This window comes from Bidens hawaiensis, unplaced genomic scaffold (genome assembly GCF_021521415.1).
Source record: "Bidens hawaiensis isolate Kalapana, Puna unplaced genomic scaffold, B.hawaiensis_p1.1 tig00012838_1, whole genome shotgun sequence".
In the NCBI taxonomy this organism is placed as follows: Eukaryota; Viridiplantae; Streptophyta; class Magnoliopsida; order Asterales; family Asteraceae; genus Bidens; species Bidens hawaiensis.
The window spans coordinates 262,289-282,383 of NW_027492071.1; the positions used below are offsets into that span (position 1 = coordinate 262,289).

A 20,095-nucleotide genomic window follows, 5' to 3' on the forward strand; every position below is an offset into this window, starting at 1 on the left:
AATGTCAGTAGGCCCACTCTTTTAACTGTTTTAACAAGAGCCAACATCACTGAAAGCAGTACAATACATACAAGACAGCCACCCTCTAACCCCTACCACCACCCCCAAAAAACTCCCTACCTTTTCATTTCAATCACTCAGATCTCACTCGAGCCGTCGTCGATCTTCTCAAACCTGGTTTTGAGGTTTCCAAAGGGTTAGTAGGCCGCCCACCTAATCTATCAACCTTAAAACTATCACTAAGCCTCTCATCATCTTTACGGTGCACGCTAGGATGCCTGGAGTACAAGGGAGACAGGAACGAAGACGATGATGATGATGATGATGATGTATCGGAATCTGATGAGTTGGCATGCAAGTTCCTCCATAAGGGGCTGCTGCTGATGCTGTTGCTGTTTTGTTCATGATCCCAGTCCCATGATTCCATGCTGCTTGAATCCCTCTCTGTGCTGCAAGAACAAGATTCTGACAAGATTCCAGAACCGTCACTTGATGAAGATTCCTCTTCAAGAGACCGGTGACGAACAGTAAGATGATCGCGGTTAACATGCCAAGGAGATCTTAGCTCGTATGATGTTGGTGTTTTGTGTTTTTTTGGATGTTCGTGGTTGCGCGATAATAAGGTGCGTATCACCCGAGGAGCGCGTGGCGAGCACCTAGTGGTTGCATTTACATCACACATCGTTAGCGTATTGAGTCGGTTTCGAACTTATAGTACTGCAATAAATTAATAATAAGATACCTTGCATAGAGAAGCATGTATGCTCCTTTGGTCAACACACTCTGAACATCCACTTCTTTTACCTGAAGAAAAAAAGTTTAAAAAATGACATGTTTTTCCTCTTTGAAAAAGAGAGAATTGCACAAACTGTCCCTGTGGTTTGATGATACTGCAAGTTTGGTCCCTAGATTTTAAAACTCACAAACTTAGTCCAAACATTTGTGAGATTGGTGCCCATTTAGTCCCCATGTAATGTTTGGACGAACTGAAACTAACGATGGGAACTAAACGTGCAACCCTTTCACAAATGTTTGGACTAAGTTTGCAATTTTTAAAATATGGGGATCAAACTTGCAATATGGTCAAACCACAAAGACCATTTGCGCAATTTTCTTTAAAAGAAACCTCTAAAACTGAATGAAAGATAAAAGCGGTAAAACATACCCTGTTGTCATCCATCTTGAACCATCGATTCTCAACGTTTTTAACATAACACACATAATGACCAGAAGACGCGTCATTCATTACATCCAGGTGAACCACAACGCCATAAAGGCTGTAAACAAGAGATTTGTCACTCGTTCCAGTCACATATGGGGCCATGTTTAGAATCTCCGGGAAGCGAATTGATTTGTTAAGCTTCCCATATTTACCAGACTGTAATCATTCAAATTAACACACGAGTCAAAAATCATTTTTCGTTTTTGATATATCTAAAGCAAATTTTTTGATATACATAGTATTACTTGAAACCGCTTTAGTGCAATAGTAAGGACGTTTGGAGCTTCCAACAATGTCAACGTCTTTTTAGCTTTCTCATAGGATTTGCACCTGAAAATACATTATATAAATTTATATTTAAAAAAAATCAATACAAATAGCATTCATCATGTATTAAGAACAATATAACAAGTTCTAAACTAACCTGCTGCACTTATACTTGTTTTCACCATCTAGTATCTCAGTACACGTAAATTTATCCAAAGCTTCTTCTAAAGTCGCTATATTGCCTTCGATTTCTACCGTTAAATCCATCATCCGCTCGCATCGCTCTGATTTGCCTCCACATTTCATGCACTTTATCTGCAAAATCAAAAACATGTGCATTTAGACACTTGCATTTTGAATTTAATATCTTTTAGCGGACACAATGTTACCTTAGATTTTAGAGAACCACCAAAAGTGAGTCCAACTAAAGTTGTTTCTTCTTCTAACGAGTTGGTGGTGTTTGTTCCTGCTTCCTTTAAGCAAGCCGATTGCAAAGTATCAATAGCATACCTGCAACAACAATTGCTGACTCAGCAAGGCTACAATAAATAAAATCTTTTGAATAATATAAAAACGAGCTGGTGCACCTTAAAAATTCATGTGCATCTTCTTGTCTCCCTTGGTTAAGGCTACTTCCAATAGCTTGTATCTGTGAAAGTATGCGAATAGGAGACAGTGAAGAACTCCCATTTTTGGCCTTCAAAATAAGACCTTCAAATTCACATGTGAAACACCAGTCTCGTTTGTTACCTAGCATAGAATGACAGCAAAGCATAGAAGTTAAAGTAAAGTATTTTCTAAATTATTTCCATAAAGAAAGTTGATATGATAATGACTCACATGCTTTCGAGTGAAGTCCTTGAAGAAAATAAGCGTTTAAAGGTGGTGTGTGTGTCAAACACTGAAGCACAGCATTAGCATAACAGCTGCAAAATATTTAGGCGTAAATATATACACGTTAAAGAAAGATAGTAATCAACCATTTGGTGTACATGCTACTTGATGAGTAGAGGCTTCTACCTGTTTCCACAATTAACGAGGCCAAAAGGTCGCAATTGAACCTGCTTCCAGTTGTAAAGCTTGACAAACATTTCATACGAGAAAAGACCCTGGTTTAGAATATCAATTGATAAGTCAGTTTATAATCTTTTAAATTTCATAGTTCAAAGATAGCATAGATTCCGGTGTTATAATACCTTGCAGCTGTAGTTATGTGCCGTTTCACTCTCTGCTCTTTGTGAACAGTGACGAGTCAACTTGGAGGACTTGGGCTGATCAACAACCTTCACTGTTGATGTCTTTCTTTCCTCATGAACAGCTACAGATTTTGGATAATTTGATGCAAGCCTGCTGGTAGATTTTAAAGGAGTTGATGTAACGCTCTTGGTGTTGACCACGTGAGTTGACTTTTCAGGATTTGCAGAAGGTATGCCACCAAGTGATCTATTAGAATCTTTAACAGGTGATGAAGAAACTGTAGTTTCCTTAAACATCGATTTAGGCAAATCACTGTCACCAACCACATCCTTAGGTCTTAATGTTTCTGAATTATATTTTGGTGGCTTTGTGGACTTGATTAATACTTCTTTTGGCAAATCATTTGACTTCTTACTCCCTGACCCATTTGGAGCAGAGACATCCAACACGGTTGTGTTCTTATCGGAAGCATCAAGCTCATCCATGGTGGATTTCTCGGAATGGAGGGTCCCACCCCAAAAGTAAGAAGAGGCTGTTGAAGGCTCAGAAAAGGAAAAGCCATTAGAAACATCATCAAATTGAGAAGATGAAGTCGACTCATTTAAAGCAGCGTTACGCAATACGGTTGTGTGCTTCTTAACTGAAACATCAAGCTCATCAATGGTAAATTTCACAGAATTGAGGGTCCCACCCATAGGGCCATATGAGGTTGGTGTAGGTTCAGAAACAGAAGGCCCAGAAGGCCCATCATCAACCTGAGAAGATGAAGTTGATGATGTTTGATCAACCTTTACTGAGTCAGTGGATGATTCTACTGTCACGAAGTTTTCAGACGTGTCATCCGAATCCCCTGAACTGATAGAAGTGGTTTCAACAGACGATCTACTAGGGGTAGAGAAAGGAGAATATTCCTCAGACGAAGAAGGTTCAAAAGTTGATCTAACTTCAGGTTGATTTGCATCTGCTGAGGTGACTTTGGAATCTTTACCATCTTCTTGGTTGGAAGAAGCATCTTGAACAGGTTTTACAGGCACATAAGGCCGGCATTCATCTTTGTGACCTTGTCTCCAGTGAATAATTTGACATCTTCCGGAGCTGCAATTAATTTGAAACGTAACTAAACGTTAAAATGTTACAAGAGCCGAACACAATTCATATCTGAGAAATTTTGACCTTCAATGAAGAAAATATAAGCACATGCCATAAAAGAGTATGTATTGACACAAAATAACAAAACAGTATAATCACGTACTCAAAATGATCAAATAGCAAATGCATCTAACAAGGGCTAATTAACTACAACAATAAAATGGATTTAAAGTTCAACTGTTTTTAACTAAATAAGATAGGTTTTAAGATACTGGATTATGCAGGTGGACTTATTGGTTCAAGACTTCAAGCAACGCAAATAAAATTTAGAATTGCGTAATAACAAAACGCGACATATCCAGCGTAAATAAGTGTGTGTGTGTGTGTGTATTTGGTCTTGAAGACTTGTATGATTTAACTAAATCATTAATATGAGAGCTATTCACACATATCTCTGCACATAGAATCTCACACAAAATCGCAGACAATCAAAAACTATACAACTTGACGATAGTTTTACTTAGAACTTAAAAGGTGAAAACAAGAGCATGTGGTACACTACAAACCATCTTGTTGCACAAACATATAGATCATACGACATTGGTTAAAATGCATGTGCATTTCATATATTCTAATCTTTTAACTAAACTAAAAAAACAAAATATCCCATGGCTGTCGGTTTATTCACAATATAAATGATACAAAACAACTAAAAATGCTAACTATACTCATAGACCTATCATACCATACGCGCCAAAAAAAGGTAACCTCCTAGAAGTTTCCAGCCTACAAAAACCTACGTTACACTATGCCAGCGGCTTCATGTCATGTATGAGCGTATGACACGCATTTACGTGCTCTAAAAATTAATTAGATAAAGAAAATAAAACCCTTTTAGTATAACTTTTCACAACTCCCAAACAACTATCACACTTCAAACAATTTCTCAATTTAGTTAAATGAGCAGAGCGGTAATCTAGAACAATGAGACAGCATATTAGCTCCATGAAACGCGGACACAGCACATAAAACGTAAAACACCGACCAGCTTTAAGCACGTGCAATTAATCAAACAGATTTTTTAGCATTAAAAACAGCTATCACCATATACCTAATCCAACCGATAACTGCAATATTTCAACTTTTTTGCCATGTCATACCTTCAATTCAACATTAGTTTTTGCATCTCTTCATCTACTGTAATACTTTAACTACATTGCTTAAGCCCTTCTAATCAATTTCCTCATCAAGCATACTTAACCAGCTAACCTCTAATAAATTATACAAAAACATAATTCAGATCAAAACAAAAATAATCCTTACCAGTAACGAGCCGCTTTACACTTGGCACACCGCGTGCTGGTCGGAGAGAAGCACACCGCACATTTATACACCGGCTTCAACGCCGGCACCGGTGCAGGTACAGGTGCAGGAGGTATCCAAGCTGAATATTCCGGTGACCGGACCGGTGAACTAGTATACGAATAGGCTTCAGTAGCCTCAATCTCAGCCCTAGCCGCTTCCTCCGATGCAAACACCAACAGCCGTTTAATCTCCTCCCTCCTGGCCGCCGCGTGGCGCCACTTTCGCCGGAGAAAAAAGCCGATCGCCGGAAAAATAACGAGCACGAACACCAGGACCACCAGGTTTGGAAGCCCTGGATCCTTTCTAACAGGCATGTATTATGTAAAACGACGACGCATCAAGTAGGATGTTACGATGATGATGATGAAACCCTAACTCCAATTCCTCAACTATCATAGATGAGATGAGATGAGTTCCGTCAAGTAGTCAATTGCAAATTCGATGGTTGGTAAAGTGAAATTGGAGAAGAATTGATGGGTTTGTGAAGCAGTGGTTGGTGTGTTGAAATTTGGGGATTTTGGAGATCAAGCATTTAGGGCTTTTGTCTGAATTATAATAATAACAAGGAAGAAAGAACCGAATTTTGTTTTGACGACAGACAGAGACAGGGTTTGGTTTGGGTTAGCTAATATTCCGACCCGACAGAAGTCGGATCTTCGTTAATTAACACGTCTTTCTTTATTTGTCGGTTAGAAATAACTAAGAACTTGCATCTTAAGCTGTTATTTTACTTGAAATAAATAAATTGCTAAAGTAAAATTTTATCTTTATAAAAATCAAAGCTTTTTAAGACAAACTCAAGTAGAAGTAGGGATGAGCAAAAATCGGTATGGTACCAATTGATATTGGTACCAAATCGGTACCGAGGTTTTGAGTTTTCGAGACCGGTACGGTACCGGTATTTCCCAAATTTTACCTTAAATACAGGTACCGTCCCGGTACCGAACCAAACATTTCAGTACCAGTACCGATACCAAAATTTTGCGATTTTTGGGATCGGGATTTTCGGTACCGGTACGGTACCGAGCTCATCCCTAATGCATACATACATACACGCCCACCGACTCTTATCAAATTTTCTTGGAATAGGAGGTTGTGTAAGGAAAAAAAATGGTTTTAGATAGCTAACTTCAGTTTATAGGTTGTTATTTTAGATAGTGGATCTTTTTTCAAGCAGTAGTCCACATCATCGAAATTGTGAGATGGCAAGACATGTGAAACCCAAAATCTTAGATAATAGGTTATAAATAGTGGATTGTAATTGATGACGGGTATGGGGCGTAATTCGTGAACCCGAGTGCCACATTAGAAATTCGAAAACAACCTGTCAGAATTTTTGTCACCGACAGCGGTGTACTTGCGCCTAAGGTTGTAAACAAACTGAACGAAGCCTTGTTCATGCTCTTTCTTTTAACATTAAACTTGTTCATGGACGATAAGCGAATGGAAAATCTTGTTCGTGTTAGTTCGATAGGGAATTTAATTGGTTCACGAACGCAAACTAACATGTACTATTTAAGGAAAAAAAACACATTCTTAATCCAAAACATTAGACCAATCACCTTAATTGAATATGAAGTTAAGCCATTTAGATGATAACAACAACAACAACAACAATAATAATAATCCTCATATCGGTGGTTTGTTGTTAGTTAAATCAAGCCTTAGTATAACATACCATTAACGAAATGAAATGAATGACATAAACTATAAAGTTATAAAATTTAAATGTTAGGTTGGTTATTACAAATAAAATGTTATAAAAATACAAAACAAGCATTTAACTAACGAACATAAATGAACACAAAAGAGTGAACGCAACCTCTGTTCATATTCGTTATTTAATTAAACTAACAAAATTTATTGTTATTGCTTGTTCATTTATTAATTGAATGAACGTAAATAAACTTCCCGCCGAACGATTCACGAATTGTTCGTTGAATGTTTGATTCGTTTACAACCCGGCCTACCCGAATGCGCCAAACGCAACTCTCTCACTCCTCATGACAAACAAAAACATATATATATATATATATATGTATGTATGTATGTATGTATGTATGTATGTATGTATAGGGTTAGGTTAAAATAAAAACTCACTTGAGTTGTGAAAACTCTAGAAACTCATTCTCAACCACATGTTTTTAATTAAAGTTTGAATCTTATGGTCCATAATTAAAGTTAATAAAAAATGTAAACATAAATATAACATTTTCTCTCTTTTGAAAACATATATAAAAATTAATAAAAAAATAGCAAAACATTTTTTTTCCGATGTTTTGTATTAAATGTAACAACATATATTACATGTGCAAGAAAAAAAACAAAAAAAAATGATGTTACATAGGGTTTTCACATCTCAAATGAGTTTTCATTCTATACTTCCCATATATATATATATAAAATGGTTCAAATAAGAATAAAGAGTTTCCTAGGAATTGTAAGAACCAATAAATTTGTGACATTTGGCATTAAAACATATGATAAAAGAATAATTATAGGAAACTATGTCGGTTATAATGGTGAAAGAGTAATTCTAGGAAACTATGTCGGTTTTTGGAAATTTTAAATCTCAACCATTGGTTAACATGATCCAATGGCTATGATTTATTCCTAGTATTCCTAGAAAACAATCTCTTTTTATTTTAACCCACCCCTATATATATATATATATAGGGTAAGGTTAAAATGAAAACGCACTTGAGTTGTAAAAACCCGCGAACACCCTATGTAACATCGTTTTTTTTTGTTACATGTAATATATGTTGTAACATTTAATACAAAACATCGAAGCATAAAAAAAATGTTTTGCTATTTTTAACATTTTTTTACTAATTTTTATATATGTTTTCAGGAGAGAGAAAAAGTTGTATTTATATTTACATTTTTTATTCACTTTAATTGTGGAGTATAAGATTTAAACATTAATAAAAAACATATGGTTGAGAATGGGTTTCTAAAGTTTTCACAACTCAAATAGGTTTTCATTTTATACTTAGCCTATATATATATCAACGGTGAATAATGCGCGTGCCCATTATCCAACTAGGATATCTGCATGGCCGGTGGCGATGACCTACCTGGAAGAAGGTATTCGTTGGTGCCCCAACCTAAGAATCACCTCACTAACCAAACAATGGTAACCCTTTAAAATTTCTCACTCATTTATTTGACTAGTTGGGAAGTGATCACCTCTCTTGAAGTCACACGTAGAATATTACTAATTGGACGGTGACATACACCTTACTCCTTGTCTCTATTTTGTCACAAAAATAATTGTGATAATTGAGCTTCCAATTGCGACTTTAAACGCTTGATGGCTTTATTAAACGTTGAGAAAATCCCATTTAAAAGATAATAATGTATTTATATTTATCATCATTTATAGTTATTAAATACGACCATGATAATGATTTAGATTTTTTTAATTAGAATATATATATACATATATATATTTTTTAGTTATCGTTCACTATTATTAATATTATAAATTGTTTATTGGATTACATCGAAACAGAAGGCAAGCGGGCAACAAGCTGCGCCGCTACCCCTTTTTGAATCGCAAAACCCAATCTTTTAAAAACTATATTTGCTGATCTTGGAGTCATAACATTACTATGCATGACCCGCTGAACACGGGTAAGTAGCTCCACAGCTTCAGGCGCGAGGAAACCAAAAGTGTCAAAAGCAAAAGGAATAAATACATGTTGGTTGTCAAGACACGCCTTTTCATGTTTTGCCACCTTACCTGAAGCAGCTTTTAATGCGGCTTGACCGACCGCGAAACCACTACTCCCTAAGCCCACCAAAGGAGAAACCTCTGTTAAATCCACACACACGTGTTTCCCTCCTATCAATCCAAACACCAAAATGTCAGCCGGTCGAAGAGATGATCTTCCCTCCGACGGGTCAGTCAGGAAATTCACAGGTGCTTCTTTCTTAACAAAAATTCCAGCTCGCCTGAATATATCAAAGAGCACATCCCTAACCAGATCGTGTCGGTACTTGAACCCCGAGAGCTCTTTACAGTGCACCGCGTGCTCCCCATATGAGTCTAAACACGCTTTACGACAAACAGGACATATCTCATCAACCGGAAATAGAGGGATCATAAGGCGATACTTAAGGATACTACAATACTCCACTGGAGACATATGCTGGCCTAACCCATCTATAGGGATAACAAGAAGAAAATCTTGAGCATGTGGTGCTTGTAGACACTCAAAAATGGTATTTTGTCTGCTTGTCATGTTAAAGTGTGACTCCATATCGTGAACAATTTTACTAAAAAGAGTGCTCGCCAATGCATGCTGGGCTTTAGATTTTAGAAGGAAAAAACCATAAGGCGGTCCGCTATGGGCGCTTTTGGGGGCGGCCTTGAGGCGCGGCACACCATTGAGGGGCGCGGAGAAGGGGGCCGCGAGGGGGGGGGGAGGCTTGGGAATGATCGGTGTCTTCGGCCTTTTCACACACACTCTCTCTCTCATATAAATATATATGTATATATATATATTGGGGCACTCAATACGCTTTAAACCACAGTGGAGTGTTATAGAGAAGGGATTCAAAACCTCGTTTCTTACGTGACGATGACGTGTAGTGGCTTTAAAACCCCCCATAGTGAATAGCCTAAAAGTAATTCATAAACTGAATAAATGGTACATAGTTGTATACCAACCTTGAATGTGATTTACATATGTATATTCACAATTTATTTATGATCCTTATTAATATAATAAATAAAAATATAGTTGTGTCACTTGGTATCTAATTAGACCATGTTTGTATCACTTGGCATAATTTTTGTTAATCAATGTTAAAAAGAGATTAACTATATCTTATCCCACATTGCTCCATCGAGAAATCGAATAAGAAACCAACAACTATAAAATGCAACGTATCAAACTTGTCATTAGGCAAGAATTATTGTGTATTGTGTATAACTACCTAGTTTAAATTCTTTTAATATTATACATAATGGTTTTTGCCGCCTCTTTGTGCCGGTCCAAAGCAAGTTTTTTTGGTTTATGAATAACCGACCGATTTTTTATTTTTCAGATTACTTGCATGTACCCGGATTGGTGACTTTAGCGATGGGTCGACCAGTTCGGCTCGATTTCTAAAACACTACTTCTATCTCAAATAGGTTGAATTTTATTTGTATAAAATATCAAAATTGATGCGTTATTTATTTATAAATGAAATAACTATAAAAAAAAGTTATTGCAAGTTAACCTAACCCGCTCATTTCGGAACTTATTAAAAATGGTGTGCTTTGATCCAGATAAAGTATACTAAAGTTGATTATATAAAACAACTTTTAGATAATATTTTCTCATTGATTAAACAACTTTGGTTTTTTTAACACACCACGGGATCGGGTTGTGCTCTAAAATTTAATTTTTAATGTATTCTCCATAAAAGATTTGCCTAAAATTTCATTTCTAAAGGCATAGATATCTAATATAATTTTGTTTCCTAATAATTTGATTAAACGTAACTTGAATTAACCATTTCAAAAATATACGGGTTAAAATTGTCACAATGTAAAATAATTCATTTTGAGTTGCCAACTAACTACACTAAATTACTAATTATATGATTTTGTATAGTTATATATATATTTTTTCTCAATCAATTCTAAAGATCAAGTTAATGTAATGTGTATTTGCTTTGTTATATTTTTTTATATTACTTTTTTGTGATATGTGCAAGTTTGTGATGTATTAATGTGATTTTGTGAAAGTTGGATATTTTAATAACTTTTTTTTTGTTGTGTAAGTTTAGATGGAATACATTTACATATGTGGATGTTTTATTCTTTCCAATAAGCATATCATCTAGTCGCACACTTGATATATAATATTTAACTTCGTACTTGATTGTCGCATACAAAGAAATATTTAGAGGTTTAGGAATTTCCAACATGTTTAATATGCAAATTATTATACCGTATAATACATATTTATATACAGTTTAACACACTTTTTATATTTCAAATTGTATCGTCGTTTGATTAAATTTATTTATTCCAACCTGTGTTACATACGAGTACCTAACCTAGTTATTAATATAACTAAAGAAATATCTTATATCTTTAAGTGCTTATAATGAAAATGATTAATACACCTCTATAAGCAGTTTGGTTTTTTAAATTGTGTTCAGTTTTGAATAATACTTTTGCTTCGTACCTAGTATTTTAATCCTCTTAAATCGCGTTTAGTTTTGATTAATACACCTAGTATTTTAATCCTCTTATTAAAATGATTTATACATTTTACATAGTGACATTAATTTGTTATTTTAGCTACTAGTCAATAATCAAACGTAGCTAGCAAACTTTTACTTTAAGAAAAATATCCTTTAAAGATCATTACAATATTAAATTTTAAAAAAAATGTTATCTATAATCTATAATATATATAAAAGAAAACTCTAAAATCCTACGTGTCGCGATGTGGTCGTTCCCCCATTTTATGGAAACCACTTGTTTAATTTTCATTGATTTAACCCAAATTCATGGGTATGGGTCTTACCAAAACCAGATAGCTCTTAAATGGGTTATAACATCTCATTAAAAATTAATTTTACCAATTATTTGATATGAAAATCCTATAAAATAGGGATATACTAAAATTTGATATCCAATTTAAAAAGAAAAAGATATTATTTATAATTAATAAACAATTTTATAGTAAAAACCATAAGCGGGCCATGAGTCACCAAATCCAGATAGCTTTTAAAAGGGTTATAACATACCATTTATTTATGAAACCCTTTCATCATCAAACCCTAAGTATATTATTAATTTTCTTACAATTTTTCAACAACCATTCTCTCAAGTCATCAGATTGCTTTATTTGTAAATAAAGGCTTCTCACGCATTTGACCCGAATTCACGGGTACAAGTCTCACCAAACTCAGATAGCTCTTAAACGAGTTATAACATCTCATTATATTAAAAATTAATCTTATCAAATATTTGATAAAAAAATCCTATAAAATAGGTATATACTAAAAATTAATACCCTATTTTATTTAAAAAATATATTATTTATAATTAAGAAACAATTCTATAATAAAAAAAATAAACGGGTAATGGGTATCACCAAACCCATATAGCTTTTAAACCGGATTACAACATATCATTTATTTATGAAACCATTTTATCATCAAGTCTCAAGTATATTAATTATTAACTTTCTTACAATAAATAAAATTAAAATTCAAATATATATATATATATATATATATATATATATATTAAAAACGAATAATGTAAAACAACCCCCGTAATACGGGGATAAAATCTAGTAATATATATAAACCAAAACCCTAAAATCCTACGTGTCGCGATATGGTCGCTCCCCCTTTTTATGGAAGCCACCAGATTGCTTAATTTTTAAATGGAGACCTCTTATTGATTTAACCCAAATTCATGGGTACGAGTCTTACCAATACCAGATAGCTCTTAAACGGGTTATATCATCTCATTAAATTAAAAATTAATCTTATCAATTATTTGATGTGAAAATTTTATAAAATAAGGATATACTAAAATTTAATATCCAATTTAAAAAGAAAAAGATATTATTTATAATTAATAAACGATTTTATAGTAAAAAACATAAGCGGGTCATGGGTCACCAAATCCAAATAGCTTTTAAACGGGTTATAAAATATCATTTATTTATGAAACTCTTTCATTATCAAACCCTAAGTATATTATTAACTTTCTTACAATAAAGAAAATTAAAATCCCAAAAATAAATATTAAAAAATAAAAAATGTAAAACAACCATTCTCTCAAGCCATCAGATTGATTTATTTGTAAATGAAGGCTTCTTACGTATTTGACCCAAATTCACGGGTAAATGTCTCAGCAAACCCAGATTGCTCTTAAACGGGTTATAACATCTAATTATATTAAAAATTAATCTCATAAAATATTTGATACGAAAATCATATAAAACAGGGATATACTAAAATAATTAATATCCTATTTTATTTAAAAAAAAAAGATATTATTTATAATTAAGAAATAATTTTATAATAAAGAAAATAAATAGGTAAAGAGTATCACCAAACCCAGATAGCTTTTAAACCGGATTATAATATATCATCTATTTGTGAATGCATTTTATCATCAAAACTCAAATATATTAATTATTAATTTTCTTATAATAAATAAAATTAAAATCTAAATAGACATATAAATATTGAAAACGAAAATATAAAACAACATCCGTAATACGTGAGATAAAATCTAGTATAATGATAAATACGTTGTATAATAATGCCGTCGCTCCGTTTTGAAAATGTGAGGTTAAGAAATTTCATCATCTTTGACCTACTAGCGGACCAATATCTTAGAAGTAAACAAGTAATTTGTAATTAAAAAAAAGAAAAAGGAAAAAAGTAGTGGGTGAGCTTGAGATAAGGAACATAACAATGGACGGTGTGGATTCTCTATTTTTGGTGAAACGTAACGTCAGATTTAATTCTCCAGTTTAATGTGTATGTTAAAATTCACATAATGAATCTGTTAATCAAGAATGAAATAGGGGATAAGGATAACCACCTAAATATTGTTAAATCAATAAAACTTACTTGAAAACTTGATTATAAACGTTTATATAACTTAGGATTAGGTTCAAATAAGAAGTTTGATTTTTTTAAGTAGGCTAGAAAGAAGGGTTTTTTTAGTCTTAACACTTTAATATCAAAACCCACTTATTTTAATCTCAAAACTCATTTACATAAAACTCACTTACATCTTCACTCATCTCCCACCGCCACCACAACCGTCACCCACCGCCGCCACATTGCCGGAAAAGTCTATGGAAAATTCGCCGGAAAAGTCGTCGGAAAGTCACCGGAAAACAATCATCGAGAAATTTTGCCGGAAAAATCGCCGAAAAATTCACCGAAAAGTCGCCGAAAAAAAGTCATCGGAAAACGGCCGCTGAAAAAAACACAATGGAAAACACTATGAAAAACACAATGTAAAAAACACAATGGAAAAAAAACTATGAAAAAAAAACACAATGATAAAAACACAATAAAAAAACACAATTGTATGGCACAATGTAAAAAACACAATGAGAAAAAAAACACAATGATAAATATAATTGTATAACACAATTTTGTAAAACAAAATTTTGGTAAAACACAATACGTAAAAAACCCACCAATTTTTTTTTAATTTTTATATAACAATATGGTACTCATATAAAAGATAAAAAGACACTCGTTATTATGGTGAATTTGTTTTTCAATAAAAACGTCGTAAAAAAAGTTATGGACGTTTTAAAATGATTGAGGAATTTTGCATGTGCCTTGCATATGGAGAAAGATTGTCAACAAATGTGTGATTTCTTTTATGCTCTTCCCCTTATTTTCACACATGATTTCCATCTAAACTAATCTCAACCCTCCATGTTCAAAATCAATGGACAAGATTACTTCCTATCCTTTCTACAGAAACTATACTTTTTATTATAACATAACCCATATAACCTAATCAATTCTTGCCAAGCTCAAACTCCTTACTAGATACAAAGTTAATCTATACTTTCTATATCTAAACATGAATTTGACATGAACTCTGACTCTAATACACATTTATTATCTATTCTAGAAATACCTTTAATTCATCAAAGTTGTGAACCAAAGTAGCCCAACACGATTAATGAGCTTGTAATGGGCCAGGTATAAGCGACTTGCTGACAAATAATAGGGGTCTTAGTCGTGTTGGGGTGTTGGATTGACGGTTGATGGATTTTAGGGTTGGCGGGTTGAATTATATTAATTCGTGTTGTGAATGTGAATAATAATTGGCGACTTCGTAACAATTTAGACAATCAACTGCTTAAACGCAAATAAAACTTTTTGTAATCGTATGGTTTAATTAACTGTTTTTATTTCTTTATTTCGTATTCTCAATTCGAACATGGGTTTAATGGAATGATTGGAGAGTCCAGTGTTAACTTAAAAAATAAACATGTTGAAAGTGATGAACTGATGAAATAACTCAAAATGTAATATTTAATATTGCCGAAAAAAAAGAAGAAAAAATCACTTAACTTTAGTAGTAGCACTTTCATCTGAAATCTAAATATAAACATTTTAACAAACCATAACGGATTGGCAGGTTCACCCACTCATTAAACCGTCATATTCAAGTTAACCCATTAATTAAACAGGTCGTGTTCGAATTGACATGTTTAATAAAATGAGTTGCTTTTGCCGATCCTAAACAAAACACATGAACCGTTGGTGTAGTTTTTTCTTCTTCTTATCAGTAACGCATACTTATTTTATTTAAGTTAAATAAACTAAAGCAACCGATTAAAAATCTGACTGAAGTTAAAGGTTTTGGTTTCTAATAATTTATTGAAGTTAGTCATAATTGTTTATTTGAATATTTAACAATTGGACGATTCGTAAGTTCAAAACATTATTGATTTCTGTACGAATATTTAAAGAACAGGACGGTTCATTGATTGAAAAGGTTATTGGGGGTTATGAGTCACATTTGTACATTTGATCATGACATCAACTTATATAATATGTGAAAAGTTTTAAAAAAATCTATAAAAGTATTATTAGGTCAAACACTATTTTAAAATATATATTTTTTTAAACTTCGAACAATTATCAAATATTAAGTGTTCAAACACGACCATAACCGTATGGGTTATTACGTTTGCCTATGACCAAAAGACCATTTTTATAGTCTTCACTCTTCAGGAACATATTTTTAAATGTGACCTTTTGATCTTTCTATCATCCAATGACATGTTCATCAATCATTTCATAATAAAGCACATACAATTACTCAAAAATCATATATTTTAACTTCACATGATTAAGATAAACGTTAAAATAATGTCATTTTGGTTCGACGTTTATGTGCCGGCTTGATACGATTAACAAAACACGCTAAGGCTTAAAATCCGTCTATTTAAAATTTTAAAAGGAAGGACAATCTTTCAGACATGCTATTTCACTACATCATAACCGTTTTCTAAAATATCTCGCCCTTTGTATTATACTTATCACCTTTCATGTAAAAGTACATCGACAGTTACTAAAGTACGCCCAAGTTTTAAGAAAACGCTTATTTTACAAGTTTTTTTTTAATTTTAAAATAAAATATTATATTCAGTTTATTCTGATTGGATCGCTAAAAACATTATACAGATTATAAATCAATCATTAGTAAATAATTATAGAACGCCTTCAGTCCTTCACCAAGTCTAAAGCTCATTACACCATGAGCCTAGATAAGCAGCAGAACTGCAGAAGCCCACATACAATCACAGACCCCTTAAGAATGGATGGCCACCAAGGGACTGAGGGAGGGTAAAAGGGCGGCCCACATACAATCACAGATTCACAGTTCTACCGAATATAAAAAGTTTTAGGTAAGAAAATTTAGGTATTTTTTTTAAAGAAAATCTAGGTATTTTTTTAATTTTAATTTTAAGAAAACTTGACTTTTATTACTATGGATAAAAAAGACGTCTATTGTAATATCCTAAAATTTTTATATTGATAAATAAAAGAAAGTTATGTTTAGTAAATTCACGTTTTAGTTATTTAATGTCGAGTAAGGAACGGGTCTTGGGCTTAGTTATTTTATGAACTCGGCCTGTCTCGACCCGTAGGAAGCCAACCCGAGCCTAACCAAACCCGTAGTATATAAACGAAAGTTCTTGACACTTCCACCATTTTTCACCATCTTCCTTCACTTACACCCACCCAAACACTCTCATTTCTAGAGAGAGAAGCTAGAGAGAGAAAGTTCTCAAATCACAAATCCGAGTCCACAATCTTGTTCCTAATCGTTTTTGGTAAGTCCCTCTCGAAAATCATCCGTTTTCATAACCATTTTCGACCTCAAATCGAGCAAAAACTCCCATTTTCGTAACTTGAGTTTTCGGGTCAAAAACCGCCTTGTTTTGGTGTCAAAATGCAAGCTTTTGTGTTTAAAAGTACTAGGAATCGATAGCCCTTTCAATCCCGAGCATTTCCATGTCAAAAACTTCGATTTTGGGTCAAAAATCTGGAAAATCTGGAAAACCCGTGGGTTTCTCCGTCGCCCAGCTTGAAGGAGTCGAATCAGACTCATTCGATCGAACCAGTCGATCGAATCAGTCCATTCGATCGAATGCGTAGATCGAACAAGTCCAGTCGACCGAATAGGGAAGCAACCGAATGGTCTCCAACTCATTCGATCGAATGAGTTTTGTATTCGATCGAATGAGTGTTGTATTCGATCGAACGTGTTCCTATTCGATCGAACGTGTTCCTATTCGATCGAACGTGTTCCTGTTTGATCGAACGTGTTCCTATTCGATCGAACGTGTTGTATTCGATCGAACGTGTTCCTATTCGATCGAACGTGTTCCTATTCGATCGAATCAAGCCAGAACCAAGCTGTTTCCAAGTTCGCCTAAGGTTTAACTTCGCCTGAAGCGAAGTTCGTCTATAAAATAAATTAAAAACCTAATGGAAAATGTGTTAAGGCAGTTATCGAAAATAAAATTTTTCCAAGCTGACCTGGCAGCTTAACCCCAGCCAGGGGCTCTGCCCCTTGGACCCCGCTAGGGGCTGCCGCCCCTAGAACCCCGCTGCCAGGGGCGCTGCCCCCGGACCCCCGTTCGTTGTGGGTCATATATAGATAGAAATACAAACGAGTAGCAGTAGTTAATTGATATGTGTAAATATTATACAGTTAGCCGAGCCCAGTTAAAGAAAGGAATTACGATCAACGGCGAGCGTAACAGGATCCAGGTGAGTTTCTAGCCCCATTCCTTGTTATGTTTTCGGGGCTGTGTGCATACTTGATGTGTTGTTAATACATTTATCCAAAGTGATAAGTGTATGCCATAGGTGATATATGTGATATGTATGAATGATTGCTTGATGGTTCGTGAACGATCTTCGGATATTGCACGTACTGTCAGGTTGTAACGTTATAAATATGGCAAGTATGATATGTATGTTTATGTGTATGAACGTAAGAAAGTTAATAAAAGAAGGAAATGACGGTTGTATGGTTGTATGGTTACGAAAGGGGTACCGAGCCCTAATAATACTCGAGGTATGATGTATGGTTGTATGGTAACGAAGAGGGAATCGAACCCTACTAATATTCGAAAACATGGGACCAGACCCTAATAATATCTGTGATGTTAGGGACCAGACCCTAATAATATCTGTGATGTTAGGGACCAGACCCTCATAATATCTGTGATGATAGGGACCAGACCCTTATAATATCTGTGATGTTAGGGACCAGACCCTTATAATATCTGTGATGTTAGGGACCAGACCCTTATAATATCTGTGAGGTTATAGGGCGAAAGGCTCTTTAAAACGTATGATTATGAATGTAAAGAAAGTATGTAAGTAAGAAAGAAAGTATGTAAGTAAGAAAGAAAGTATGTAAGTAAGAATGAAGGTATGAGTACTTATGTGTGTATGAAAGAAAGTTATGAGGTTAAGTACGTATGTATGTAACAAGGTATTGTATGGTAGTGTATGATTAACTAGAACTCACTCAGCGTAGCTGACTTTTAGTATGCACGCAGGTGAGTAGGATGAGACAGCTGGCTTGAGTGGAGGACACATGGCAGAAGACTAAAGCCTGGCATCTGAAGATCCGATATGTTTTATAAGTTACGTTTTGATTTTGAAAGACAAGAGGAATGTTTAAAGACATGATTATGAATTGATATGTAATGTTTTATGAAAGTTTTATATTCCGCGTAAAGTTTTTAATTAACTCTGATATTTAGAACTGTGTTTATGAGTAAATCCAACACGAAAGTAGGGTTACCGGTAACGGGGCCTTACAAGTTGGTATCAGAGCAAAGTTCGAGAGATTTAAGCATCCTACATGCTTAGACTCGAACAGAGAATGGGATTTAAGTAAGAAAGGAAAGAAGATGCCAGTTCAAGAATGCCATGTGTCGCTCAAGCAAGATCAGTAAAGGTAAAGTGCATGATTAAATGATGTATGTTAATAAGAAAGAAAGGATATGTGAACGATAGGGATAGGAATAATTGACTGTTTAAATTGACAAACTGCTTAAGTAGAACCAGCACAAATAGACTCATAAAGGGAAGTGTATATGACACGGAAAGTAACGTGATCAGCTAATCGCAACTGGCCACTGTTATTACCTGTTAGCCTTACTATCCTTGTACTAGATAGTTCCTTGAGTGATGATGTTTGTGTTTTCTCATATAGGATACTGATGGCTGGAGCTGGAGAATTTGTTGAAGCTGGGGGTCGCACTGGACGTCGTGGCAGGCCTCGTCTTGTCCGGCAACCCTCGGTAGAAGAAGCTTCCCACACCGAAGATGAAGGAAGCGCAGCTGGAGGAGACCAGAACAACAACGAAGAAGTTCAACTTAGCCCCGCAGTTCAAGCAGCCATCGTTCAGGCTGTAGTTGCTGCTGTGAAGAACCTGAATCCCGAAGGATCTGCTGGAAGCCGTGAACGAACTGCTGAAGGGGCGGGTGGTGATGGTAGAAAGGATGGGGAAGGTGTAAGAGGGGCCTCGAGTGGGGATAAGTCTGTGAAAGTCGATGATAGGAGAGGAGGACAAGGTGGGTGCAGCTATAAGTCCTTCAAAGGTTGTGACCCGCCTAAGCTGACTGGTTTAGGAGACGCAATCGCTACTCTCCAGTGGATAACCGCTATGGACAAGGTTATCCGCATTAGCGAATGCCGTCCCGACCAAGCTGTGGGTTATGCTACTCAGTCATTCGTAGATGAGGCTATGTATTGGTGGGAGAGTGTGGAGCAGAGGAAGACCCGTGAAGAGATCAAAGAGATGAAGTGGGAAGATTTGAAAGAGTTGGTAATGAAGAAGTTCTGTGCAGATGCCGAGGTTGAAAGAACGGAGATGAAGTTCCAGAATTTAAAAGCCGGTATGA

At 34.8% G+C, this 20,095-nt stretch overlaps 1 protein-coding gene across 1 annotated transcript; it reads right to left on the bottom strand.

Moving 5' to 3' along the window:
• Window positions 1-133: 133 nt before the first annotated feature.
• On the bottom strand, window positions 134-5,524 carry LOC143542427 (ubiquitin carboxyl-terminal hydrolase 17-like). The gene is made up of 11 exons (XM_077035015.1): window positions 5,099-5,524; window positions 2,686-3,781; window positions 2,510-2,598; window positions 2,330-2,415; window positions 2,077-2,239; window positions 1,879-1,999; window positions 1,647-1,804; window positions 1,468-1,552; window positions 1,166-1,378; window positions 743-804; window positions 134-656 (listed from the first exon to the last, which is right to left on the bottom strand). The coding sequence occupies exons 1-11, from the start codon at window positions 5,452-5,454 to the stop codon at window positions 134-136; spliced, it is 2,952 nt and encodes a 983-aa protein (XP_076891130.1). The 5' UTR covers window positions 5,455-5,524.
• Window positions 5,525-20,095: the final 14,571 nt, after the last annotated feature.

Excerpts from the sequence above, each read along its gene's own strand:
- LOC143542427 (XM_077035015.1), bottom strand. The coding sequence starts at position 5,454 with ATGCCTGTTAGAAAGGATCCAGGGCTTCCAAACCTGGTGGTCCTGGTG. Across the intron at positions 1,553-1,646 it reads AACAAGTATAAGTGCAGCAG|GTGCAAATCCTATGAGAAAG; the intron begins GTTAGTTTAGAA and ends ATGTATTTTCAG. Across the intron at positions 657-742 it reads TACATGCTTCTCTATGCAAG|GTGCTCGCCACGCGCTCCTC; the intron begins GTATCTTATTAT and ends TGCAACCACTAG.